Below are 27,265 nucleotides of genomic sequence, written 5' to 3'. Positions count from 1 at the left end.
TCGCATTTGTCTGAGGAGACGCCGCCACCATTGCACCAATGCTGTACCAACTTTATGGAACTGGATTCTAACACGTCGTTCTCAAAACGGACCCGAAGAGAAAGTGCCTACTTTTGCGCCGCCGGCTTCTCGATCCTACGTACAGTGGCCATTTTCCGAAATATGTCATCAATCGGCTAGTGTTTTTCTAGAAATAATACAGCCTTGACGAGTAAAACCCAGACGTAGCTCTGACGTAATAATAATAATATTGGTTTTGGTGGAAAGGATATGGCGCATTATCTGTCTCGTATATAGTTGGACACCTGAACCGCCCCGCAAGGATAGGGACAAAGGAGAGAGTGAGAGGAGAGAGGAAGGAATAGGTACCGTAGTGGAGGGCTCCGGAATAATTTCGGCCACATGGGGATCTTTAACGTGCACTGACAGCACAAGGGCGCCTTAGCGTTTTGCCTCTATAATAACGCAGCCGCCGCCGTCGGGTTCGAACCCGGGAACTCCATAGCTCTAACATACAAGTTCATTTTTTTAGAACTCAGTTTTTTCTGTTCGGGTCCGTAGGGAAGCCTTTTCGGTCGCTGATGGGCCAGCTTTCTTGGATGTGTTATGTCCAATCATGTTGCACTGAGCATATTCCATTTGCCAAAAAAAAAAAAAAAATGGCGGTGGTTTAAATCTCGTTAAACCTGGGGTGACGCGATAGCTACAGCTGGCCGAGTGGAACTTGCTCAGTTGAATTGCAAAGTCAGTCTTTCGCCGCTTTGTTTCGTTGGGCGTTCCTTCTTCATCTTCGTCCCACTTGACACGGCGCATGCGCACAGCTGTGGCAGCTCGGTGTGGCAGCTGTGGCAGCACCGCCGCCAGCAGCAGATGTTCCGCACCACGTGGCTCGTCACGTGACCAACCAGGTGACGAACACGTAATCAGCTACGGTGTCGCGCCGCCGGCAGCTGCTCCGCACCACGTGACACACCACGTGGCAGCGTGACGGCGCATCCACTGGGGTGCAGCGCAGCCATAGAGTGGCAGCACAGGCAGAGGGTGGCGGCGCCGTCGCTATGAAATAGTTAAAACCGAACCTGTTTTTTGTTGGGGAAGTCAATAACAAAGTACTATAGGAGGAGGAGGAGCAGGAAAGGCAGGGAGGATAACCAGACGAGTAGCCGGTTTGCTACCCTGAACGGGAGGAAGGGGTGAGGGGAGAAAAAGATGAAGGAGAAAATACAGTTGCAGGAAATTAAAGTCACTATGCAAAGTCACAGCGTTCAGTAAAATCACAGCCTATCGTGCAGGCCACAAGTCTTGAAAAAGCGGAGACGTGCCTTGAACGCCTTCACCGCCGACGGCCACCGCGGCCAGTGGCCGAGAATCTTCGTTTCCGTCAGTGGGCGCAGGTCGAGATGCTCCAGTGCACGGCAGAGTGACGGTCTTTCGCCGCTGTAGGCAGGGCATTCACAAAGAATGTGGCCTATAGCCTCATCACACCCGCAGATGGTACATGCAGGGCTGTCAGCCATATCTATTACGAACGAGTAGTGCTTCGTGAAAGCTACACCAAGCCACAGGCGACACAACAAAGTTGCTTCACGTCGTGGTAGGCCGGATGGAAGCCGAAGCTTCAGATCTGGGTCTAAGGTTTTTAAGTGCGAATGCGAGAATTGGCCTGAATTCCACGCGGCTATGTACTATAGGCATATTCCATTAAACTCGGCGGAACAGCCATTATGCTTACCATGACAAGAGCTTGCGTTTCGTCCGCGATTCCGGCGGATCATAGAGTAGCTTTATGGCGTGCTTCCGACTGTTCAGCATCTATGTAAAAGTTGAATATTTGGAGATAGGATTTCCGTCACGCCAGCTACGAATTTAGAAAAGCATTATATGATACGGAAGAAGTATTGTTATCGGGAAGTCGCTTTGCATCTTCGTAAAATCTTCGTGGTGTACTTTGAAAATAGTCCTAAAATAACGACATTCAAACAGTTTATTTAACTCATATTGGCAGTCCGTAAAAGAACAAATAAACAAATGACACCAGGTGTTCCTTATCATAAGACATTCCTGAACGTCGATTTATTTTAGCCCTGGTAAGAGGGAAGCCCCCTTCCAGCATAGAAGACCTGTTGCTGCTAGTAGTAGCAGTGACGCGCGAGGAGTTTGGCATGAGCTTTTCGGGGGGCAGTCAGCAAGCTGCGCTAACGCATTAGCAGCATCGTATATATTCGTTTTGAAAAGGTTGAAAGGTATGGAGCATACTTTCTTCAGTGAACTTTGCACACAATTTCCGGAGTTCAGTAGGGCCCTGAAAGATAAAAAGGAATTAATTTCATGATGACAATAACAGAGCACCACTCAACTTTTCGCCAAATAGGGAACAAAAGGCGCGATGATGAAAGGGAAAAGAGTGGGCAAAGGATGGCCGCTCTTACTACAGCCATTTTCGCTTACGAGAGAGTGAAAATCAAAGTGGCAGCTCATTAATTTGCGAGATATGCCCGTACTAGGAGCGAAACACTGGGACGGTTCTGATAAGCTGCACAGAAAAAAAAAGAGTCGACAGGTGAGCCCGTGCTAAAGCAGAACTCTAAAGAAGTCCCGCTTCTCACTTGCGTAATATAGAGGCCTGAGAGGAAATCAGTGTTCTCTAACTCAAAAAGGAAGAGATCGATAAAAACGTGTGGGCGAAATGCAGGCTTGGCAGAGGAATTTGTCCATCAATGAAATACGAGCCCCTCTAATGGTAGCAAACAACCGACACCTCAAACGAAATATGGGACAATCACTCAGCGGCAACGGTGATTTGTTCACGGAGCACCGCAAATCTATTGACACAAAACCAGTGCTTCTCACAACCGGCTTAAAAGCCATGATTAAGACAAAACGCGGAAAGCCAATAGCAGCGTAAAGCCAGAAGCGCTACCCATCACAACTGTTTTATTGACACTTTCATGCACATGCTACAAATAACTTCACAAAACTTTCACACTGTAAGCTTGCGATTCTATAATTATTTTACTATAAAGACACAAGTATTACCAAAAATTCTGATGGCCTAGCTCTATTAGGCCAGGATACACGTAGCGAAAGCGCGGCGACTTCCGGATCGCAAGAGTTAATATATGAAATCCGCGCATTCACTAGATGCGCCGTTATTCAAGATGAAACCTTCAGCCATCGCGGCGGAGTGGTAGCGACTGCGCCTCAAACGCCAAAGGCCCTGGTTCGAATTACAGCCTCGGTACCGGGCTTTGTTTATTCACTGAGTGTGCGAGGGTTCCAGTGGCTTCCATAGATGCCCCTATCGAATACGTTGGTAAGCGGTTAAGCGCATATGGGCGGGTAAGGGCCAGGGCGGGTAAGGGCGGCTACCGGCGATACGCACGGTGTGACGTTATGCGAGATGGCGCTGCGAGAACAGTACAGCCGCAGCGGTTGCTAGGCAACGGCTCAAAGTCTGCATCTGTGCCTCCTAGGAGCATCGCCGCAGCGAAATCGCAAGTTCGTGGCAAATGTAGCTTTCGCTACAAAAGTGTTACTTAGTTTTTGCCGACGTCTATTTGGTCATTTAGAACATATATTATCAGCTATAAATGAAGAAAGCCAGCAGTCACCGATACCAAGGAGAAGTGATAGGACTGCTTCTATTTTTAATTTTGTGGCGTTGATCATTGGCAAATTAATAGTGTAACTATTTTATCGGTCGAAAATTATTAGAAAGCAGAAGAAAAAAATTGTTGGTGGTTTAGCTCTGGTTAAACCTGGAGTGACGCGAGAGCTACAGCTGGCCGGGTGGAACTTCGTCACGTGACCAACCACGTGTCGAACCACGTGATCAGCCACGGCGCCGCGCCGCCGGTAGCTGCTCCGCATCACACGATGAACCACGTGACAGCGTGGCGGCGCAGCCATCGGGTGGCGGCGCCGCCACGATGAAGGCTTGAAATCCCACCGTAAAGTAGCTATCGCTAGAAAAAAGCAGGTGCTGCTGGTGGGATTCGAACCCACTGCCTCCTAACACCGGGCCCTGTGCTCTACGAACTGAGCTACAGAGACGGCTGTCCAATCTTCTGCTTTTGGGGGGCACTTATGTTTCGTCTAACCTTACCTTCAGAGCGTCGACCATCGCCAACCTCGGTCGTAGCGTCTGGTGTAGTACGGTCTGTGCTAAAGCGAGTGTTACGTGGGACATGATCCGTGGGAAGGGTGAAAGCTGTGCGAGAACCCTCTCATGCTACCTATGGCATGAATACTGCTGGAACCTGGGCCCTCATTGAGATATTGAGCAGACAAGAGGAGGGAAATGAGGGGCTTGTTATGAAAAATATACGAAGAAAGACAGCAACTGCCGACAAGAAGGAGCATAGCCATATTTTTCTATTCTTTTTCATTTGTGGTGCCCATCAGTGGAAAATTGGTGTAAGTATGTTCTCGCTTGAAAATATTGAAGAAAAAGCAGCCGCATGCCATCTTTTTGATCCGAACCCACAAGCTTCGAATTTCACGTCCACTGATCTACGAACTGAGGCGGCAGCTTTGTAATCTCCTGCTTGGGGGGTACTTATGTCCAGTCCCGCCTGATCTGGAGAGAGTTCACGAGCGCCTCCCTCATCCATAACGGAGGTCATTAAAATAGCCACTGCCGACTGTGCACCCACACACTCTTCGCACCGAGACATTAGCAGTCCTTCAGCCTTATGCCTTCAGGTCGATTTGACGTACACGTTAAGATAATCTATTGGCATTGCAAAAGCTTAGGCGAGTTGTTGGTAGATAATTGTTGGGTTGTAGGACAGCGTTCGTGTCTGCATTTCTTCTCTGCGTCCGTATCTTTTTCACGCTGTTTCAAGAAAGATTAGAGTCCAATTTGTCATATTTAGAGCCATATTTTCTTGCCACAACCACTGCGTCCTTTGACTGAGCTTGCATCCAAAATCAATTATCCTGCTTTTACAAAGGTAAGCATACTCACGTGGGCACAATGCATATATTATTTCTGATAAGGCCACAGAAGAATTATGTGCTGCTTTTACATTCAATACCTGTGCGAAACCCTATAAATTGCCCTCTCCTAGTTTACAGCAGCAAGTACAGTACCACTGGGTCATAAACATATCGTCCTGACCAAACACCACAGGAAACAAATGCTTAAGCACGCTAGTGTTCATACCACAAAAAAACAACAATATTTTTGCTAAAATACCAATTTCTTTTCATGGCACTGAACTATCTTAACCACCTAGTCACCACTTCACGACAATTATAATACCAATTAACTTGCAAACTTTACTGCCCTTATTAAAGCACAGTTTTGAAAATTATGCCAATCTCCACAAGCAATACAGAGATGCCACTGGTGAACATTCACGCATCGTGAAACGTCAAGTGAATGAACTACGTTCAAGTGAATACTTGCACAGCTACAGACAAGCAACAGCGACTGATTAGAAGGAAAAGTGCTAAATATAAAAAAATAAACATGATATCTAGAAGGCAACAATGTTACCCACTTTAGTGAACGGTCATGAAGCCTTCTTGATAGCGGATGTCATTCTCAAGTAAGGAAATCAAGACTTGAATCGAGTAATAAAACTGTGCAGTGGACATGATGTTCTCGATGTTATTTACGGGAAGGATTAGGGTTCATTCTGATGGCGTTCAGCTGGACGTCATGCAGAATTAACTCGTACCTGGAGTGGGGCAGCACTGTACAATTTGAGTGCAATTTACGAACGTGGATGCACGCTATACCGAGCTGTAGGGAGCTAAGTTCGACAATTTCAAAGTTTGCAAAAGGCTTTGTGAACAGCCAGTGACAACTAGGCGTCCTCAATACATTACTTTCTGGGTTGATTCTTTCTTTACTTGAGTGTTGTACGTTTCTACAATAAAGACTTCGAGTACCTTGAGTGCAGTGCGATGATTGAGCAGACTGACAGAGCAAAAACAACCATCACAAAGCGGCCTCTTTTAGGTGAAGTGAAGGCAAGATATCTCATCTACCTGCTGTTAAAGTGCTGCATAATTTTAAAGAAACTTCTCAGTTCACTGGCCACTCTATCTCTACAGCGCCTCGCGTCCCCATAGCATTTGTGAAAGAAACGAGCAGTTTCATCAGGAACGCACCCAATGGCGAGAAACTGGTGCAATATGATGCCTACCCTGTACATCTGAACCCTTTGCTGTATCTCTTGCCTTTTTCTATGAAAGAGAGAATCATTTTCTTCTTTTCTAGTTCAAGCAACACCGGCTAGCATGCAGACAGGTTTTGTGGCGTCCAGGTTTGTTGTGAGGAATGAAGAAATGTTTATTATGAACTTTGCATGAAAATTATTTCTGCAGACGACAGAAGTATGTGCAATAGTTGAAGTGAGGGAGCCTTTTGATATCTGAGCGACTTTAGAGAATGATGCCTGTCACAGACTAAAATTTCGTCCTGCCAGTCGTGTGGCATTTATTTCACACACATGCATCAGGGTGTCTTATTCAAGCTTTCTGCACGATCCATTAGGCTTGGTGCCTAGACAGTTGCAGCCAAGTAGGTGGGCAGGAGTGCAAGGCTTTTATAGCTGAATAACCGATAGCACACAATCAGAACCGTGAAAATTATTACCTGTAAAGGAAAAAGCGCTAAAGCTCGCAGACACTACACAGAAATGAAATTATGGTTGAAACAAGACATAGCAAAGAATAAGGGTGTTCAACCTGTCTGTTTTCATGGGGAGTAAAAATGAAGGTGCGTACAAAAGAAATAACTTCACAAACGGGTTGGAAAAGAAATTGGTGAAAAAAATCTCTATTATTTCAACAAAAATATACGTCTCAGAAATGAGCCGAAGCAGTGGCTTATTGGTTATGGCGTTCGACTGCTGACTAGAAAGACCCGGGTTAGATCCCGGCGGCGGCGGTCAAACTTCAATGCAGGCGAAATTTCGATGGAGGCGATGGAGGCGAAAGTCGCTCCAGTCGGCCGGCGTTGGGTTCGGGGTCGGCGGGTAGCAAAGGGGTCCTTGAGGAGTCAGGCGGCGGCCAGCAGCCAGAGAAGTTTTCCGCCGCGCATGCCTGTTTTAAGGCGAATGCTTTTAATAGCTCATGCTCGCGGTCGCGTCCGTCCGTGCGCTTAATTCCTGCCAACTGTGGCCTCTCATACGCGCCGCGGTGCAAACTCCTCCCCCCCTTAGCAATCGGCGCGCCGGTGGGGATCGCAGCTCTGCATAGCAACCGTGTCGTCACACAGTAGCTGTAGAACGAGCGCGCTCGCGTCGGCGGTGCAACCTGCACCGCCGCGCGTTCGCCAGGCGTCTGGTTGCTGTCGAGTGAGTGAGGCGCATGGCTCCGTAGCGGCCCAGTGATTCAGTGCCAAGCGGTTTGGGGAAGCGGACGCCGGATTCCCCCAACATCAAACGCCAGAACAACAAGGAGCGAATGCACATGTGACTACTGAACATGTCACCAGATGCGAAAGCAAGAGAGGCAGAACGCAAACGCCAACAGCGACTGATTAGATCGCCGGGCACCAAAGGCAAGGAAGCAGAACCTAAGTGGCAGCAGCGACAGGCGATATCGCCGAACACAAAAGCGAATGAATTGGAGCGCAGACGGCACTAGCGACTGACTTTTTCACCCAAGAGCAAAACATAAAATCGGAACGAAAGTGGCTGCAGTGGTTGTCGCAAGACCACAAGGCGTTCGCCAAGTACACTTTAGAATTTCCAAAGTGTCTTCGGAAATTTTTTGAGGCATCGGGCTATCCCGCAATACCGAATAACACTCGGTCCGAGAGAATGAACTAGGCGACAGGTTACCCACACAGGCGCATATTTAATACGCCCTACGTGACACAAACACTAGCACACAAAACTAACATAATATACTGCCAATACACACGACCCGGGAACACGCAGTCTACTAGCGTCCGGTGTTCGTGCTCACGGTTTGGTAATGATGAAGCGTTGCATGGGTCCAGTCTGTGGCATCCAGGTAGCCGGCGTCGAGGTGGAGCTCGAAGTGCTCAGGTTGGTGCCGCTGGTGGCGTCGTTGGCAGCGTCTTACGAGCTCCTGGTCAAAGTGCCGTGGAGGTCATGCTGCTGATGTTGGCGTTGTGGGCACCACTCGGATGGGTGGCAACTGCGCTGGAAGCACCCCTGGCCGTAGCAGATGGTTGCGTCAGCCGGTTACTCCCCGGAACGGGCTAAGGAAGGGCAGGAAGTCCACGGTGCGACGCTGTAGAACTCGAGGTCACCGGAGCAGTAGCCGGCGTTGCTCTCTTCCATCCGAGGTGTTCCTGACCCGCCGGAACCTCCGCCTTTTTCTGTCCCCCCCCCCTGCCGTGCCACGCTATCCCTCGCACTTGTTGTTGTTGTTAGCCTATCAAAAGATGGCACATACCCACACTGGGGGATCGGCCAAGAATCGGGTGGCTATTCACCTGAACGCAGTTTACAAAAAGGAAAAGCACGTGGGAGCGCAACACCGGTGAATTTTTCGTCATGAACAGAAAAAGAATGAGTGTTTTGATTTTAAAATTTTAAGAATAATAATAAAGAGAGTGATTAAATATTAATGATTTAGTCAAAATGTAATAATTGATAGAAAAGAAAAGGTTGGAACACTTAGCAAGGCAGTCGGTGAGATTCTATCAGGAAATTTTGAACAGCGGTGCAAACAGATCTGTGGCTGAACCCAAATGTGGTGGCGCCAAATGATAGCAAGAGCGGGCTGCTCAAACTAAGGCCAAGATGCTGCAAGGGCTCCTCCAGCAACCTTTTTCTCAGTGAGTTGAATCGGCGACAATACAGCCAAAAATGTTCAATAGATTCTGGCTCACGGCAAAATGCACAAAGGGGAGAGAGCGCCAAACCCGACTTGTGTAAATAGAAATTTAGAGGGGGGATGCGGCAGCGTAGCCTCGTCAGTGATACTTCAAGCTGCCGAGAGCAACAAATTTTCCTGTTCCAATAATATTTAAGGTGCTCATAATCCGCCGATGTTAAAAGTGATGTGTCTTGCGTGCTTAAAAACGCACGTCGCCGAAATCTAGGTGCTGTAATGTAGGCTGTAGACGGGATGATTGGCAACACGGGGCCGCTGAGGGAAGCCTTTGCGAGATTATCAGCAATCTCATTTACTGTCACACTGCTGTGGCCGGGAACCCATACTAAATGAACAAGGCTCAAATGCGGAGGAAGTAGGGATAAGAAAGTTGATAAAATGGGACCGTCAACCTGTGCAGCGAGAGACGAACACAAAGATAAAGAATCAGTAATTACTGCAACTGCTGTAATAGAGGGGCCTAGCTTGCGTAGAGCAAGTACAACTGCTAGAAACTCTGCTTAAAAAATAGGGGTGAAATCTGGAAGGCGCAGAGAAAAGGACCAGTCTAAATGCGAGCAAAATATTCCCACACCTGCTTTTTCATTGCATTGCGATGCATCAGTGGCTATTGCTATATCTGTAGGTAGGGTCCTCAGATGATCTTCTAGAAGACCATTTAGAATACTCGGTGGCAAAAGTTTTGCATTTTTTTGGAATATGTCGTCGAAAACAATGTGGATAGTGGGCCCATTCCGAAGCGCAGGAAGGATATCATAAATGTTTACATCTAAAGGCTGAAGTAATCTTTGCACAAACACTACCTGAGGGGAATTGAAACGAGACCAGGGGACACCAAAAAAGGAGGTCGGCTGAGAACAGAAAATGCTTTGGGAACGGTGGAAATGGGATTCATAGATCCTGAGGTAAGTTTGCACTGTTAAAAATTGAAGTCGTGATAAGAGAGACGGAATGCGGGCTTCAAGGTACAGCACATTGATAGCCACAAATTTTGGAAGGCCGAGGCACATGCGAAGTGCTTCCCTCTCTAAAAGGACGAGAGGGCGAAGTTTATATGTAGCCGAGCCTGAAAACAACACTGATCCAAATTCTAAAATTGGCCTGACATACATTATGTAGATCATTAATAGCGCATCTCTGCGCATGCCGTACCGGTGATGGCATAATCTCCGTAACATGCCCACGGCACGAGCCCCTTTCGCCGCGACATGGTCAATGTGAGGTCGCCAGGTGAGTTTGTTGTCATAAATGACCCCTAGGTATTTTAGGGATTGAACCTGCGGTATTATTTTTAACTGGCAAGTGAGAGATACCACTACAGGAGTGAATAGAGGGAAAACAAGAGTGGCGCACTTGCCAACATTTAACTTCAGGTGTAATGCGCTCAACCAGTGCTCAAGCGTATTCAAATATGACTGCAACAGACCATACAGAGAATGTATATCCGGCGCAGCCGCAAAAAACGCAATGTCGTCCGCATAGACGTAAGTGCGTACATGGCGGTGGAGAGGAATTGAGCTTAACAGAATATTAAAGAGCACAGGAGAAAGAACAGCTCCTTGCGGTACACCTCGCGTTTGTCTATACCTCTCTGAATGAACACCATTATGGACGCAAAAGAATTCCCTGTTATGGAGAAATCCAGATATCCATGCAACAATATAATCTGGAAATTGAAGATACTGTAGCCTATGTATCAGGATGGAGTGTTCTACACTGTCGTAAGCTTTGGCGACATCTAACGCAACCAAAGCCGCGACCAGGCGTTGACGACGAGCAAGGAGAATTCTGCTCTCAAGATCAGCATGTACATTCCATATCGAACACCGTGGCCGCAAACCGAGTTGGCACGGGCTGAGTATACTTTTGCGGTCCACAATGGCTGACACCCGAATTAGTAACAACCTTTCTATCAACTTTACTACGTTTGATGTTAAAGAAATTGGCCTAATATTATCCAATTCATAGCCTCCACCCTGATTTTTAAGTAAAGGGATCACCTTGGACAGCTTCCACTCAGAAGGTATCCAAGCGTGTTTAAGAGAGTAGTTTATTAGGTGCAATAAGGAGTTGGGAGACTCTTCAAATAGAATCTTGAGCATCTTTGTGGTAACACCATCAGGGCCAGGAGCAGCAGCTGGCAATCTCTGGACAACTTGTGAAAGCTCTGATAGATTTACTTGTGATGCATTATCATTTTGTACGACTGGTGCAAACAACAATGGTCGCATAGGTAGTAAAGACGAGAACCGCTATTGCAGGCCTGTGGCTATTAATTCAACCGCCTGGATAGCTTCTACAGGTGACATAACTAATGACTGACAATTATGAGAGGACATGAGATGTTCCCTAGACCGTAGAAAACCGAATAGTGCACGTCGGTTGCCCGCCTTTGAAAGATAATCGAAGTGTTCTGAGTCATATTTTTCCTTTGCGCGAGAAACTGTGCGTTTAAAGGTGGCTGCAATGAATTTATAATCACTCCAGTTATTCGGACATTGGTCATGAAGAAGCTTTTTCCATGCTGCCTTCCTCCGCCTGTAATCTCTTGTACAGTCCGCATTCCACCAGTTAGAAGAATTCCCTTTTGTTGGCCTCACCAGGAACTCCGAATTTTTACGGCTTTCCTCAATAGCCAGACATATGCTTGCTGACTGGTGGACCTCAGCGATGTTAGACACTGGAGCAAGGGCAGAGCGCAACGCCGTCTGAAATCTGTCATAATTTACATGTGACCGCAACTGAGAAGACGCCGGAGAAACACGACATATGATATCAAAATGAATAGGTATATGATCACTTGAAGTGCCGCTATCAACTGTCGACCATTTCGTTACGCCAATTCCAGGACTAATGAACGTGAGATCTAAAACAGATTGAGTGTGTGAGCGAAGATAAGTGGCCGATCCTGAATTTAAGCACATCAGGTTGTGATCAGAAACCCAGTCCCAAAGGCGCTTGCCGCATGAATTAGTCCTAAAACCCCAAGACACATGGTGAGAATTGAAGTCCCCAGCCACGAGAACTGGGTTTTTACAGTTTACGAGTAAAAAATCCAGAGGTCTAACATCCTGGACTCCATTGGGGAAATAACAATTTGCTATTGAAAATGGAGAGCACCCAGGAAGTACAAAGTCTATTGCCAAAATCTCACAGTCAGGAGACATTTGTTGAAAAGATACCACAGCCCTGTGGTAAAATTTTGAAGAGACTAAAGTTAGTAAACCCCCGCCTCTTGACTGGCGGTCTAGGCGAAATGACCGGTAATTTTTGATATGAAAATGTTTGTCGGTTGAAAGCCACGTTTCTTGCAGAATTATGACATCAGGATTAAGCTGAGTAGAAATACAGTGTAAATCTGTGGAAGCGGAAAGAATAGAGCGACAGTTCCACTGCAGAACTCGCAACGACGCTATGGTTGCGAAAGTCTAGCAGCAGCAACTGCCTGCTCCAAAATGGTATCCTTGGGTTTAGTGCCAAGCTGCTTCTTCTTTGATTTTGGCTGGGTGCCCTGAGAAGTCAACGAATGAGACATGGGGGACCCACTGCGCTTAAGAAGCCGCGCATCAGGCTCCACCATCTCGGAATCATACATTATATCAACATCCCTCGAAGTACCCAAGGTAGGTACAGCGGAAGTGACAGAAGTTTGTTCCTGGGGTTGTGATGCTACTGAAATTTGAGACCGGATAAGAGGAGAGGGAATTGTTGTCGAAAGAGGTGCCAAACTAGCCTGCACGGCATGTGTAATCTGAGTCGCTAGAACATTTGTAAAGCGCTCCGACACACTTGCGACAATCTTTTCTACCATTTTAGACATCGAAGCCTCCACAGCAGCCGCAATTGCCTGGGACAGCGTTGAGTCTAACATGACACCTTGCCGAGCGGTCACACCGGCATAACCGTGGGCACGTTCTTTGACCTCTGAAATAGCGTCACGGCGCGAACAGCGTTTCCTGTCAATTATTTCCAGAATTTGAATTTCCTGAGCTCGAGAGGGACAATTTGAGTAGTTTGCAGAGTGCGCACCACCGCAAAGGCAACACTTCTTATTCTTCTCAGTGCAGGTGCTTGTTGAATGACCATCCCCACAGTTGCAACACCTCAAGTTGGATTTGCAACCGCCAGCGCTATGTCCATAGCGCCAGCAGTTGTTACACTGCAGAGGCCGAGATGATAATGGGTCTACTCGAAAAATTAGAGGCCATGCCTTGATTTCAGATGGGCAGGAAGTGCCGGCAAAGGTAGCAATCACTGATTCAGTGGGCATCCGCACGTTGTTTACATCCCGGCTACAGCGGTGCACAGCAACAACACCTGCAGCCGACAGAAGCTCAAGAGTCTCTGCCGGAGACAGGGAAGAGTCTACACCTCGTACGATACCTTTCGTGCACGCCAGATGAGAAGGGATGAAAGAACTTACCCGAAGGGAGGCAAAGGATTAACCTTGGCGTCGGTACACTTCATCCTTGTCGTCGTCGTCTTCATCTTTCTTCTCCACCAGTCATCTCTTCCCACCTCACCGATTACTTCATCTTCTTTATTCTTGGGTTAATACAGGTCATGCTTATCGCCATCCACGTCGTCTTCTCTGAACTTCATTAGTTCATACTTCTATTTCAACCATCCTATCAGATGTGACAAGGGCCCTCCCTTAAGTGTTTTTCCATAAAAAACTGCTCACATCATCTCCGTCTTCAAGCCTTGCAGCCAACCGACTATCTTCTGTGGCGATTCTGGACCCAGCACACAGCACCGCAGGTGTCAACTACACACCAAAAGCGCACCACTGACACAGCACACTCAATTGCATTTATGGGGCATTAATACACCACTGCCGTTGTCCGCATGGTGGCCTTAATAAACCGTTGATGTCCAGAACACACTACGTTGTATAAGCACACAACAAGAGAAAGATACATCCCAGAGATGGGTAAATCTGTTAAGTTGGCTTTACTCATGAAGTCCGCTTCACCGTTATCTCTGTCTTTGATATATTCAACCTGAAAATAGCATTCTTGCGAGGCCAAACTCCATCTCATTACTTTGCTATTGTTCTTTTAAGGCTTCGGTTATGTATTCAAGCGGCTGATGATTCGTTTGAATTCTGAAATGTCACCCTTAAAGATAAATGTGAAATTTCCTTACTGCCCATACCCCCACCAAGCATTCATTTTCCACAGTGTATGAAGTAGTTGCGTTCACTAAGCGATAATCTTTAACTGGCAGAAAAAAACGGATGTAGTATCCGATTCTCTACTTGCAAATGTATGGCTCCTAATGCCCTGTCTAATGCATCAGTGCGAAAAAAAAATTTTTTATCCAAATTCGGAGCAAGCAGAACGATCGGATACTGTATAGATTGGCCCCACAAAGTCGAAAGCCACTCTTTGAAACGGTAGGTCGACAGCTAGCATCTTGCCCAGAGGTACGGGATGAACTCATCCCTTTGGAACTGTGAGCTGGCACACGTTACACGAGCGAAGAAAGCGTTTGAAGTCAATCTGGCCAGAAGAACTCCTCGGTGATTCTAGACACCGTTTTCTGAACACCGTTGTGTCCGGCCATAATGGCGTCATATCCTAAGCGTAACACTGTCTATCGCATGTCTTTCGGTAGCACCAGCTGTTGAACCCGCCTTTCGGAAATAACGAAGTATTCCCTTTGCAGAAGTTCGTTTAGCAATTGATATTCGAATGACGTACGACTCCTCTTTCTTTTCACTTTTCCCCAACTCTTTCGAATCAAGCATTCAAGCTCGGGTCTTCTCTTCGCCTAATTGCAATTTCGCCCGGTGTTACGCTCAGGCACATCGTAGCAGGAGAGAGCGGACACTACGTTGCTCGGGCTCTCGCTTGAGCTCTTGTCTCCACTGCCGACGAGAAACTGACTGCCCCATCACCCGCCTGAGCTGTCGTGGGCCTTTCCTCCTTTGGATGTTCCTCGCCGCCGATCAGCCTCCACTCGGGATCGGGGTCCTCGACACTTCTCGCACCGTAATGTTTCCCAAGATGAGATCGTAAGTTGGTTGTTCTACGCATTTTGCGACTAGCCTCTCCAGCACAATATAACGTGGACACTAGAATCCTTGCTTCAGGAAGGTACCTCACTGTGCTATCTAGAAGAGTGACGACCGACGCTTCCCCTGTAAAATACTCGTCCTTCACCAGGCTTCTCCGAACCAAGACTGTGTTGGCTCCGCTGTCTCTAAGCGCCAATATAGGACGGTCTCCTATTTGCCCAACCACCACTGGCATTGCTGCTTTCGACTTGGGTTTTCCACTCACTGCCTCATTTTCCAGCGGCGTTTGCTCTCCTTTCAGCTGTGGAACTTCGGGTGGCGTGACAAGTTCTACCCTAGAGTCGACAACGCATGCAGCTCGGTCCTGCGTTCTGTATCGGTACTCATCCAGAGTATGACCCCTCCTCTTACAACCTTGACACACAACCTGTGTTTTTTGGGCAGCACTACTAGTCCGACAGTCAGATGCACGGTGTCCCACCTTGCCGCAGAGAAAACACCTTACTGGCGCTTAGACGCACCGCCAAAGGCTCTTGGTTTGTCGCATCTGTCTCTAGGGTTTTTTGAGTTTCTTCTTTTGCCTTACTCATATTTCTCAACCCTTGAGCCTCGATGAATTGGTCTCCAGTGTCGGCAAACTTTTCAAATGAACACAACTTCCTTTCTTTCAGGAATAGCGCTAGCTTTGGTCTGCAACATGCTAAAAACTGCTCTGTCACCAGCTTGTCACGCACCCCTTCAAAACTCTTTTCTGTGTTTGACATATCATGCCACCTGTCTAAGTAGTCATCCTGCAGGAAAACTTCTTAACGGTTTCAGAATCCTCAGGTTTCGCGGAGCGAAATCACTCGCTAAATTCCTCTCAGCCGTAAGCATGAATCTTTGGAGGAGTGCCTTCTTGGCTTTCTCGTAGTCCATGGATTCAGCAGCAGGCATTCTCCCAAACACATTCAGCGCCTCCCCGACTAAACACATGCTTATGCTGTGGCCCATTCACTGTGCTTCCAGCCTTGACCCAAACCTATCCGCTCGAACGTTGCAGCTATGCGTCCAAATCATCTCTTTTGTCATCAAAAGGAGCCACCAGCTTCATTGGACAAAATCTGGCCGGTTAAGGAGATTCGGTAACCGCCAAAGAACGCTGACCATCATCCGTGATCTCATATCTTCTCACGACATCCGCCTGTTTCCACAAAAGAAACTTCTTCTCCTATTCTTTTCTAACGTTCTTTTGCCTCGCGAGCTCTTTTATCCTCCCACTCTTCTGCCTCGCGAGCTCTTTTAGGCTCGCGCTCTTCTCCCTCGCGAGCCTCTCATCATAAACTCATCGCCTCTTCCTTGCTTAACCCTAGCTTTAGAGTCAGTTCTAACGTTCTTGCCGAGTCCATAATTTGTGCCATCGAGAGATAAGAACGATCCGAGACAAAACAAAAAGAAGCAAGGAAATGAATCCTGCAGGCTCGCCACTTAACTTTGTCACTGATCCCCGGATAACAATCGGGCCGAGGGAATGAAGAAGGCGACTGGTGTACGACACATACGCGCATTTAAAACACCCTACGTGACAAACGATAGCAAACAAAACTAACAAAACTAACACAAAACACAAACACTACCAATACACATGACCCGGGAACACCCAGTCTACTAGCGTTCGGAGTTCGTGCTCACGATTCGCTGCTGATGAAGCGTTGCATGGGTGCAGTCAGTGGCATCCACGTAGCCGGCGTCGAGGCGGAGTTCGAAGTGCTCACGCTGGCGTAGCTGGCGGCGTCGTACGAGCCCCTGGTCCAAGTGCCCGTGGACGTAATGCTGGTGAGGTTGATGTTGTGGGCACAACCCGGAGGAGTGGAAACAGCGCTGGAGGCCCCCTTGGCCGTAGCAGGTGGTTGCGTCAGCTGTTGACTTCCTGACGCTTTTATAACCTTGGCGTTGGTACACGTCGTTTTTATCGTGGTCGCCTTCGTCTTCTCTTCTCCATCAGTCATCTTTTCCCACCTCACCGAATTTTTCTTCTTCATTATCGATCGGTTAATACATGTCATGCTTATCGTCATCCTCCTCGTCTTCTCCAAATTTCTTTAGTACATACTTCTGTTTCAAGCTTCCTAACACGTGTAGCACTGGCATTACCGAACTACGAACAATACGTTGCTCACAAGCCCGGACATGCAACCCTTCGATAAGTGGGCAGCGCTCTTTCGCGACGTCCCGTCAGTATCGGAATTGGTTTGGAAAACGTTTCTTTCGTTAAAATGCAGATGCAGACGGTCCGCGCTAGATGGCCTCTAGCCCATGGCTAGCGGCGACCTTAGCGACCCACTCGGTGTCCAGTGCTTGAATGCTCCGGTCCGAGCTTGCCAAAACGCCCTCCCATTGCTGAAGACAAGGAATTTTTACTAGATCGTCCGGTGGAGGTCGTTCATTATATTGCCGTAGTATTCGATCATATGCGGCTGTTTCGCCACAGAACCTCCACTCGATGTTAAAGTCATCCGGATAAATTTTTCCTAATGGATAGAGGCTAAGAAAGAACCTCGTATTGGGAAATGAGCAGAGTCGTAGGAGTGCCTTCTCTCCACATTCCCGGTGGCGCGTGAGCGTGGGAGTCACGTTTGCCGCTGGCGCGGGGGACGGGTAGGGATACCAGTATATCACACAAAAATCACCGGCAACAAACGCGGCAAACAAGAAAGTGCGACTACGGGACACACCTCCAACTGGTATGGCACTTTGGCTTTCACGCTAATAATAAAAATAATTGGATTTCCGGGAAAGAAACTGGCGCAGTATCTGTCTTAAGTATCGTTGGACACCTGAACCGCGCCGTAAGTGAAGGGATAAAGGACGGAGTGAAAGAAGAAAGGTCGAAGGAGGTTCCGCAGTGGAGTGCTCCGGAATAATTTCGGCCACCTGGGGCTCTTTACCGTGCACTGACATCGCACAGCACACGAGCGCCTTAGCGTATTGCCTCTGATTGGGAAATCGCCGAGGACCATTCCTTTGGTAATGTGAGAAGACGGTGGTAACGCACTTTCATTCCTCGGAGCCATCTACGGCACAGAAGTACGTAGCTTCCAGTTCTGTAGACTCCGTGAAAACGTTCTTCAGTCAGACCGCGATCTCGTGAAGATCTGTCAAGCAGAAATTGCCCATCTTCGGTCTGAATGCCCGCAGTGATTGTATAGCATGTTGAGGTGCAGTGTTCAGCATCAAAAACGTGGCCGTGCTTTACAAAACTGCTCTAAATTCTCCACTTGCCAAAAAACAGCAATACATTCTCAAGGCGCAAGTTACATATATACACCTGCATAAACAAGCCATTTTGCCCAATCTAGCCATAATTTGCTGCTACCCTGGAAGTTGAGTTAAAGACGAATAGACCAACTTTATGAAACAAGGGAAAGAGTTTGACGAAACCGCACCCATTTCTCAGCTTAATATATCAGGTATGTGGGCTGTCTTTCTAGAAAAAATACTTATATGCTTTTTTCTATAGACTGATACAGTCGGGAAAATAGGCCACGCCTTCTAAACGAAAGCGGTGGTCTTACGGTAGAGCATCCGCCTCGCATTCGGGAGGTGCTGGGCTCAAACCACAGGGCCGCCAGTACCCACCCGTGTTTTAATGGCTTTAAGATTTCCCTCGGCCTGGTGATCGGTTCTCATGGGGTGACCTTCTTCGGAAAAAGGTCTTGAACCAAACCCTATCGCGTGAAAGCTAGGCAGGTGCCTCGGGAGCAGGGGGAGAGCTTTCCGAAGCGGCGAAGAATTGACGCTCAGTGGTGGAGGAGGGTAAGCCGCCAGCGAGACGCCGGTCGGCTACAGTGGCAACAAGTAAGGCGTTTGCGGGAGACGCTCGTATAAAGCGGTGGGAAGAAAGGTCGCGGAGCTGTCGGTGGCGTGTCACCTGCCGCGTCTTCCGAACGCGGATCACAAGATTATTATCAGGCCCAAAGAAGGACTGTCCCTAACCAACCTCTCGGTGCCAGTGTTTGGCAGAGTAAGAAGGATGGCGGTGGACATTCATTGGAGCAGAGGATTCAGAGGAGCAGAGGATTGTCGTGAACGACAAGCAGGGAACACTGAAATACAGCACATCCTACGAGGACGATGCTAAAAAAAGGTTGGGGCTGAGGTCCATAACGCTCGACGAGAAGAAGCACGAGGTGTCGACATACATGGCGGCACCCGAAAGCTGTGGCAAGGGAGTTGTACGCGGACACGATCTGAGGCTGCCTGAGAAAGAATTGGAATTGGCTTTCTCACAACCGACGAATCCTCCCATTCTTGGTGTGCGGAAGATGGGCAACTCCAACTCGGTGATCATCACTTTTGTTGACTAGTTGCCGAAATGGATGATCTTTTTTGGGGTGCCAATGAAGTGCTTTCTCTACAACAAGAGATATGAAGTATGCTACAGGTGTGGTGAGCTGGGACATCGACCCGATGTCCCAGTGCAGAGGGTGTCGGGCAACCTCCCCGAAGAAGGACCGCGAGTGTGGGCGGAGGTGCCGACTGTGTGGCAAGGATCACATAACCGGAGATAAGAGGTGCAAGGCACTCTTCCGGACACCTTACGTAGTCAAGAAGTGACAGTGGGTAATGAAGCTCGCAGAGGAAGCGAGAGACAATGAATAGTGACTCATGGCTGACGCAGAAAAGCAACGGCGCCGCAGGAAAAATTGGTTTAGAGGTCGTTCGAGGAGTGAATCCAGGCATCGCAGCAAGTCGAGAGGGCGCTCGGAATGCTTCCCTCGACTGCCATTAATGGAAAAGAAGAAACCGACACCAAAGGAACCCCAGGACCGTAGTGGCAGCATGCAAGCGAAGACAGAGTGTACTGAACCAAAGGTGGGTTCGGTAGATAAGGTCTCCCAGGATGCTAAGGCAGAAATTATTAATTTTCTTAACGAGCAAAACAAGATTTTACAAGACCAAAATGCAGAACTACGCAAACAACTTGATGACATTAAGGAGCAACTACCAATAAACCTAAACCGGAACCGGAAACATCCAGGCCAGCTTATCCTCCACCCTTAAAGAAAAAAGGGGCTAAGGAAACAGAGCACGAGGATCATCGAAGAGTGAGAATTGTAGAGCTAGAAGTTGAAAAAAAGTAGTTGCATGGAAGGCTTCAAATGGTACTTGAGCAGTTGAAACACGTCGGCACTGCTGTCGAGCAAGTGAAGGTGGAATTTGCTAGTAGGGACAGACAGTTTCAATGGCTCTGCCAAGAGGCTCAGATACTCAAACGAGATGGCTGTGCACCACAGTAATAGCACAGTTTGGCAGTGGAACTCTAGAGGTTTCTCGCGCAAAACGTGCGGTTCTGCAGTCCTTTCTCACCAATGGCGATTGACCGGAGGTGGTTGCAGTCCAGGAGTGCGGGAAAAATGCTAAATTAGCGGGTTACAAATCTTTTGCGGGATCGGTTAATGCTACTAGAGTGACTACCTTTGTAGAAGTAAACATTTGTACACTGCAACACGAGACGGGAAATGCGCAGGTCGGTCAGTTTTGGTCCAACTCATCACTCGTAATCGCAAAAAACAATCTTTTCGTCCTGAAAGTGTATAGCTCACCGAGGCAGCGCAAATGTGATTTTGGCGATCGTTTTGCAAAAAGATCGCCAAAAAGAAGTCCCCTCTTGAAAGTGGGCGATTTTAATGCGCACCATCCAGAACGGAGATTAAAATTCACGCAGGTTAAGGGCAGAAATCTCTGGGATAAAATTCAACAATATGGGCTCATCCTCATTATTAACCCCGATGAGGCCAACTTGAAGAGAAATAGCGTGTCCGAAGACATGACACCTGATCTAACTATGGTCGGCAGTGGCATCACCGCTACATGATGCAACGCCAGGGGAGACCTAGGTAGCGATCAGAGGATACTAGGTATCATAGTTGAGAAGGGCCCACCTATCATCAGTAAGAGGACAGTCGAGACTATGCATTAGAATACCTTTAGAAGTATCAGGTCGGGACAGGACGCGATAAGCGATATTAACGATTGGAGCAAGGCAGTTATTCAATCTGTTCAGGACGCTTCCGAACAAATAGAATTTGAAGGTGATCCGAAAGTCATTGATAGACATCCCGTTAGTTTGTGAATGAAAAAGAAAGAGTTAGAGCAAAAGATCAGCCAGCGAAGAGGTGACATGAATCTCAGAAAACAACTGGCTGCATTGAACAGAGGCATTTCAGAGCATGCATTGGAACTCACCAAGCAAAATTGGGGTAATATTTGAGAACAAACGGATAGGAATATTGGCCGTGCCAGAAAATGGAAACTACTCCGACACCTAATAGATCCAGAGAAAACAAAATCGGAGGCTCGATAGCAGCTTTAAAAGCTTGTGTATAAATATGAAGTTCCGACAAATGTACTTATAGCCGACGTTAGGGATCGCTACCTCAGCTGTTTTGGAGTTGAGAGTCTTCCTGAATACGTGGGCTCAGAAAAGCCGGCACTCGACAGTCCCTTCCCTATAGGGGAAGTGAGGGCTGAACGAAACCGCCTAAGATCCGAAACGGCTTCCGGGCCGGACAAAATCAACAACAGGATGCTCAGGTATCTTGATGACGGTTTTATTCGGAATCTTACAACCTATATGCAAGAATGCTGCGACGAGGGAGAGATACCGCAAGCATGGAAAGCTGCGAACCTGGTATTCAATCCAAACCCAGGGAAGAAGCTCAGCTTTGAGCATTTTAGAGCCATTTTCATCACATCTTGCGTTGGAAAATTGATGGAGCACGTAATTCAAACTAGACCGAATAGATTCATGGAAGATCAAAATCTTTATCCTGATATCATGATAGGCTTCAGATCAAGCCTATCGGCATGCGAAATCATGCTACAGAGAAGTAGCAGGTCATCGATAAAAAGACTGTTGATACTAGGGTCGCTGTGGCACTGGATGTCTCCAAATCTTTTGATAGTTTCAAACACATAGCCAGTTTTGAGAACCTTAGCAACCTAAATGTTGGAGTCAACATATATAACTACGTAAGAGACTTTCTCTCAGATCGAACTGCCACCATCATCCTGGGCCGACAATTACTCGAAAACATAAGATTGGGGAATAGAGGGACGCCGCAAAGGTCCATTCTCTCTCAGACCCTGTTTAATGTAGCATGATTGGGCTTCCAGGGAAGCTGGACGGAATCACAAATCTGCATCAAACCATATATGCGGCGATTTGACGCTGTGGGTGAGCAGCGGTAGCGATGGACAGATGGAAAGGACACTTCAGAGAGCCATAAATGTAATAGAGAAATATCTGGAGCCGATTGGGTTAAAAGCTCGGCAGAAAAATCACAGGCTCTTTTTCTGTCATCTCAAAAAAGGAAAATAAACAGTCCCCCTTGCAAGGGCTAAGATATTGTTTTACGAGTGAATTGCAATGCCATCCCAACGGCAGACATATTCAAGTTGTACAAGCAAATGGCAAAAACACAGAAACTACTAGGAGACTTGAAGCGAGTGCCCGCCAGACGTGCCGGCTACTCAAGCGCACTTCTAACCGCTTAATAACCACACCAGCAGGCAAAGATAGAAGCAAAACAAAAACACGCAGTAACAGAGCACAGGAACACGTGCCAAAAGGATCAAGAAATGATTACAACTCTGATAATGACCCAGTGAGGAACCTAATCTCTTCTTCTGAGAGCGAGACAGATGGCTTGCTTATGCAGATATGACCCCTCTGCTTGATGTAATAAGCTTATATGATTTCACGCTCTAATTTGTCTTTAGACCTTGCGATGAATTTGGTGTTTTTAAAACCTGGACAACACTTGCAGCTTTTGCAGTGAGTGGCCATGTGGCTCCCATAACCATTTTTTATCGCAATCTTGTGCTGCCTCACTCTTTCATTGTAGCATTGACCTGTCTAGCCAATATATTCCAGACCGCAGCTAAGAGGCACAGCATACACAACGTCAGTAGTGCAAACAGTGGCGCGGATTTGGTGATTAGTTTTGCACTGCCTAACCATTCTTGCTTTGTTCAATGTGCACACGCGCGACAGCTTGCAAGGAGCAGATAGAACCACATTGACCTTTTACCTGCTGGCTACTTTCTTTAGATTGTGCGAAAGCCGATGAATATAGAGAATCACCACAGTCCGTTTCTTTTCTTTGTCCTTGTCTTTCTGAGCCTGTTCACCCCTTGACGCCACCTTGCACTTTTTTACAAAGTTCTCAATAATACTCGGCTTTTATTGACCTCTAACATTGTTAGGGTATTCAGATATGTGGATGACTACCTAATTGTGCTAACCGATCACGTAGGTTCAAAACCAAGCGCCATTTATGAAAACATTGTCACCATTTTCAGTAGTGAATCCAAAGGGCTTCTTTTCACTCAAGAACTTCCCCGCGATAATAACCTGCAGTTTCTTGACCTGAGACTTGTGTTTAGGCAGGACAGACATATTTGCTGGTCCTACAACCCCAGATCGTGCAAAGAGCTACTCCCTTTCGGTAGTGCACATTCCAAGCTAATGAAGCGAGGAATCGTTGCGACATGCCTGAATGCAGCCTTGGAAAAATCTTACCAGCATGAGATGGCACTGAGCTTTGATGCGCAAACTGAACGCATTCACCAAGCCGGGCACCCAAAAGACCTCATCACGAGTATTAGTGAGAACCTTGTAAAAAAGCGCAAGGTGGCGTCAAGGGGTGAACAGGCTCAAAAAGACAAGGACAAAGAAAAGAAACCGACTGTGGTGATTCTCTATATTCATCGGCTTTCGCACATTCTAAAGAAAGTAGCCAGCAGGTATAAGGTCAATGTGGTTCTATCTGCTCCTTGCAAGCTGTCGCGCGTGTGCACTTTGAACGAAGCAAGAATGGTTAGGCAGTGCAAAACTAATCACCAAATCCGCGCCACTGTTTTCACTACTGACGTTGTGTATGCTGTGCCTCTTAGCTGCGGTCTGGAATATATTGGCCAGACAGGTCAATGCTACAATGAAAGATTGAGGCAGCACAAGATTGCGATAAAAAATGGTAATGGGAGCCACATGGCCACTCACTGCAAAAGCTGCAAGTGTCGTCCAGGTTTTGAAAACACCAAATTCATCGCAAGGTCTAAAGACAAATTAGAGCGTGAAATCATAGAAGCTTATTACATCAAGCAGAGGGGTCATATCTGCATAAGCAAGCCACCTGTCTCGCTCCCAGAAGAAGAGGTTAGGTTTCTCAGTGGGTCATTATCAGAGTTGTAATCATTTCTTGATCCTTTTGGCACGTGTTCCTATGCTCTGTCACTGCGTGTTTTTGTTTTGCTTCTATCTTTGCCTGCTGGTGTGGTTATTAAGCGGTTTTTTTCCATGAATAAACTTAGTTGGAAGTTGGCGCCTGTCCTGTCTTGAGTATGCTTTTTTTCGTCTGTTAGCGCCTGTACGCTTTTTTGCGTAAACCATGTCAAGAAACAACCAACTAGCTCAAATGAGTCTTGCTGCACTTCTAACAATCATGCGGGGATGAAGGAGGCCAATCGTTTGAGATTTGTTCATGCTTTCGTCATAAGCCGAGTGTTGTACTTTGCCCCCTATCTAAATCTGGCCAAAGCAGAAAAGAACAAAACTGAAATCATAATAAGAAAAGGGATCAAAACCTCACTAGGTCTTCCTCCGAACACTCCCACGGTTAAACTTCTAAGGCTAGGTGTCTCCAACACTCTGAATGAGCACATAGAAGCCGCCAAGGTGTTGCAACATCAATGGCTTTTAAAAAGCAAAACTGGAAGAAAAATCATGGGGTGTTTGTGGTTCGAACTCTCGGAGTGTTCAGAGTGGACAGATAACATACCTAGAGCCACCAGGGATAGACTCAAAATTCCACCGCTGCCAAAGAACATGCATCTGGTATTTCACAAATGTAGACTGAAAGATGGGGCTGTAACCCTACAGGGCAAATTTCGAAGTAAATCCGAACGTGCTCTACACGGATGCTGCCGAATACAATCGCAAGGCGGCACACACAGCGCTGTGGTTCGTGAGTGTAAAGGCCCGGTCTCGTGCTGCAACTGAGGCAGAACTATTTGCCATTGCTCTAGCAATAATATAAAATGGTACAAGGGTGATAGGGAGTGACTCATGGCAGCCAATAAGAATTATGATATGGGCAGAATTTCTGCTGCAGAAGCCAAAAGAGAAGAGCAAGTACGATCAGAGCTAATGTCACTGATCTGAACCTCGGCTTATCAGGGACTGTGGGGAACGAGAAGGCGCACGCGACCGTCCGAGGGCTCAATTTCCGGTCGATCGCCGCTGACGATCCGCCTCCACGCGAGGGCCCCGTCCCATCGGGTGACGAACTCACAAAATTCTATGAAACTAATTTGTCATTATAAGCTCGGCCGTAAGACCTATCCAAAAGCAGATAAACAGCTCTGTAGGAAAGAGGAAATCATGTGGAGGAAATTGCAAACCGGGGTGTTTCCAAACCCTCAACTGTACTTTAAATGGCATCCAGAAGCCTTTAATCCTAGATGTACGCAATTCGATAGCATTGCAGATCTAGTCCACTTGGTCTGGACCTGCCGTTTTTACAACGACCCGAATGAAAATGTACAATCCTGGGAGACCGTGTTGCTCAACCGCGAAAGAGAACAACAACGCAAAATCATCGGTCTAGCTCTGGCCGCCGCCGAGTCCCAAGGGATTCCGGCCGACGGTTAAATGATTGGGGGTTTAGGCTATAGCCTTCTTTCCCGTCATTTTTGACAGGTTCAAATTAAAATTTCCTCTCTCTCTCCGAAGCGGCACGCTGACTTTTGCGGACGTCGGTAGTTGGGACTTCTGCTGTGACTTCTGTTATCGGAGCAAGACACTCACTTTTCATGTCGACAATGCCAACTCTGCGACAGCTCCGGTTTTTATAAAAATTAGTGTCCTTTTCGTGTGTTTAATTTATGTATACGTTTAGTCATGCACCAGGTCTCGGTGAAGACGAGAGGATTGCCGTTTCTCCGCCTTCTTCCATGCTCTTTAATGGAACCGCTGTTGCAGCTCACATCAGCCTTTGTCATTTATATCGCTTTTGCACTCTCACAGTACAGTGTTTTTCATTAGACAAAGCTTTCCCACCTTTTCGCTATATTGTATCGCACTTTAATGATTGTAATTAATTATTACGGCCTTAAAACCGCTGCGGTGGCTCAGTGGGTATGGCGCTCGGCTGTTGACCCGAAAGGCGCGGGTTCGATCCCGGCCGCTGCGGTAGCATTTCGATGGAGGCGAAATTCTATAGGCCCGTGTACTGTGCATCTCTCACTACGGCGTCTGTCATAGCCTGAGTCGATTTGGGACGTTAAACCCACACAAGACAAATCAAATATTAGGGGCTTAGTAACGTGTCTACCCTTTTGTGAGCAAAAAAAAAAATCCGACGGTCTGTTTCGGCGCGCCGCTGTGTAATAGAGATCGATGCAAATGCACTACTTCTATTTGTCATCGGCCGGCTACTGAAAATAGGAGTGGGCTTTTAAAGCGATCTTTATTATAGAACGGTATTTTGATACAGCACCTGGACTTCCTTTATTACTTTTGCTATCGTCTGGGTAACCTTGGCTCATGGGACCCTAATTTACCGGCAATCTCCGATTGTTCCTTTTAAGCTGCGCTGTTTTTTCTACTAAATCATCCAGTGTCTTTATTAATTATTATGTGAACAACTGCTAATTATTGATTCGTCAGCACTGTGAGGTCCAGTGCGAGCGGAAATTCACCCCTGTGAAGCGAGGTGCGCAGCGAACCTTGTGACGTCATCACAGCCTGGCCACTGTGGCTTCTGCCTTCCTTCCTCAGCGGATTCTGAACAGGTTGCGCACCATTGCAGGTGGCAGTTAAACAAATGGTTGACCGCAACAAATTGCCCGGGAAGAGCATTCTGGTTCTCACAGTCGCCACCAGTGGTGGTCAGCTTGAAACAGCGACCTTCAGGGGCAGTGGCGAATCAATTAACTGTTGCAATATTGTGCCATGTGTGGTATAAGGACTTCCGACCGTCTTTCGAAGTAATGATTGAGCAGTTTCGCAAATAAGGCCATCGGTTCATTAACACTATTGCGTCGTACCCTTACGGCAGAGCTTTAATACAATCAAGACCAAGAGAGAACGCTAAAGCATTCAAAATATCCACTGAAAGTGGCCTAAGTGCTGTTTTTTTTAAGTCTTCTCAGTCTTGGGTGGTGCAAACACAATGAAAGTTATTTCTAGAACTCACTCGAGGTTGTTTTGGACATATATACAGCCAAGGAATGCAAGTCTTTATTTAGTGAAGGTGACTTCAACAGAAAGACCAGAGCCCAGTTGTCTGCAGCAGCCTTTTACTACGATAGAAGCGCTGTTGAACCCCCCCCCCCCCCCCCCCCCGCCTTTATCCCCCGAAATACCAA

At 47.3% G+C, this 27,265-nt stretch overlaps 1 protein-coding gene across 4 annotated transcripts in view; it reads right to left on the bottom strand.

Annotated features, from left to right (window-relative positions):
* Positions 1 to 1,966: 1,966 nt before the first annotated feature.
* LOC144105311 (uncharacterized) overlaps positions 1,967 to 27,265 on the bottom strand; it is a 34,942-nt gene continuing 9,643 nt past the window's right edge. For all 4 annotated transcript variants that reach the window (XR_013308755.1, XR_013308754.1, XR_013308756.1 and 1 more), the window contains one exon: positions 1,967 to 2,302. Coding sequence is in view for 1 of the 4 variants with exons in the window: in XM_077638448.1 (XP_077494574.1) it covers positions 2,074 to 2,302 (229 nt within the window). In the remaining 3 variants the exon portion in view is untranslated. The remainder of the gene's footprint in view (positions 2,303 to 27,265) is intronic.

The sequence above is a fragment of the Amblyomma americanum genome, chromosome 9, assembly GCF_052857255.1.
Source record: "Amblyomma americanum isolate KBUSLIRL-KWMA chromosome 9, ASM5285725v1, whole genome shotgun sequence".
In the NCBI taxonomy this organism is placed as follows: Eukaryota; Metazoa; Arthropoda; class Arachnida; order Ixodida; family Ixodidae; genus Amblyomma; species Amblyomma americanum.
Note: the sequence above shows the minus strand (reverse complement) of the source record. Positions and strands in the feature narration are given on the sequence as shown.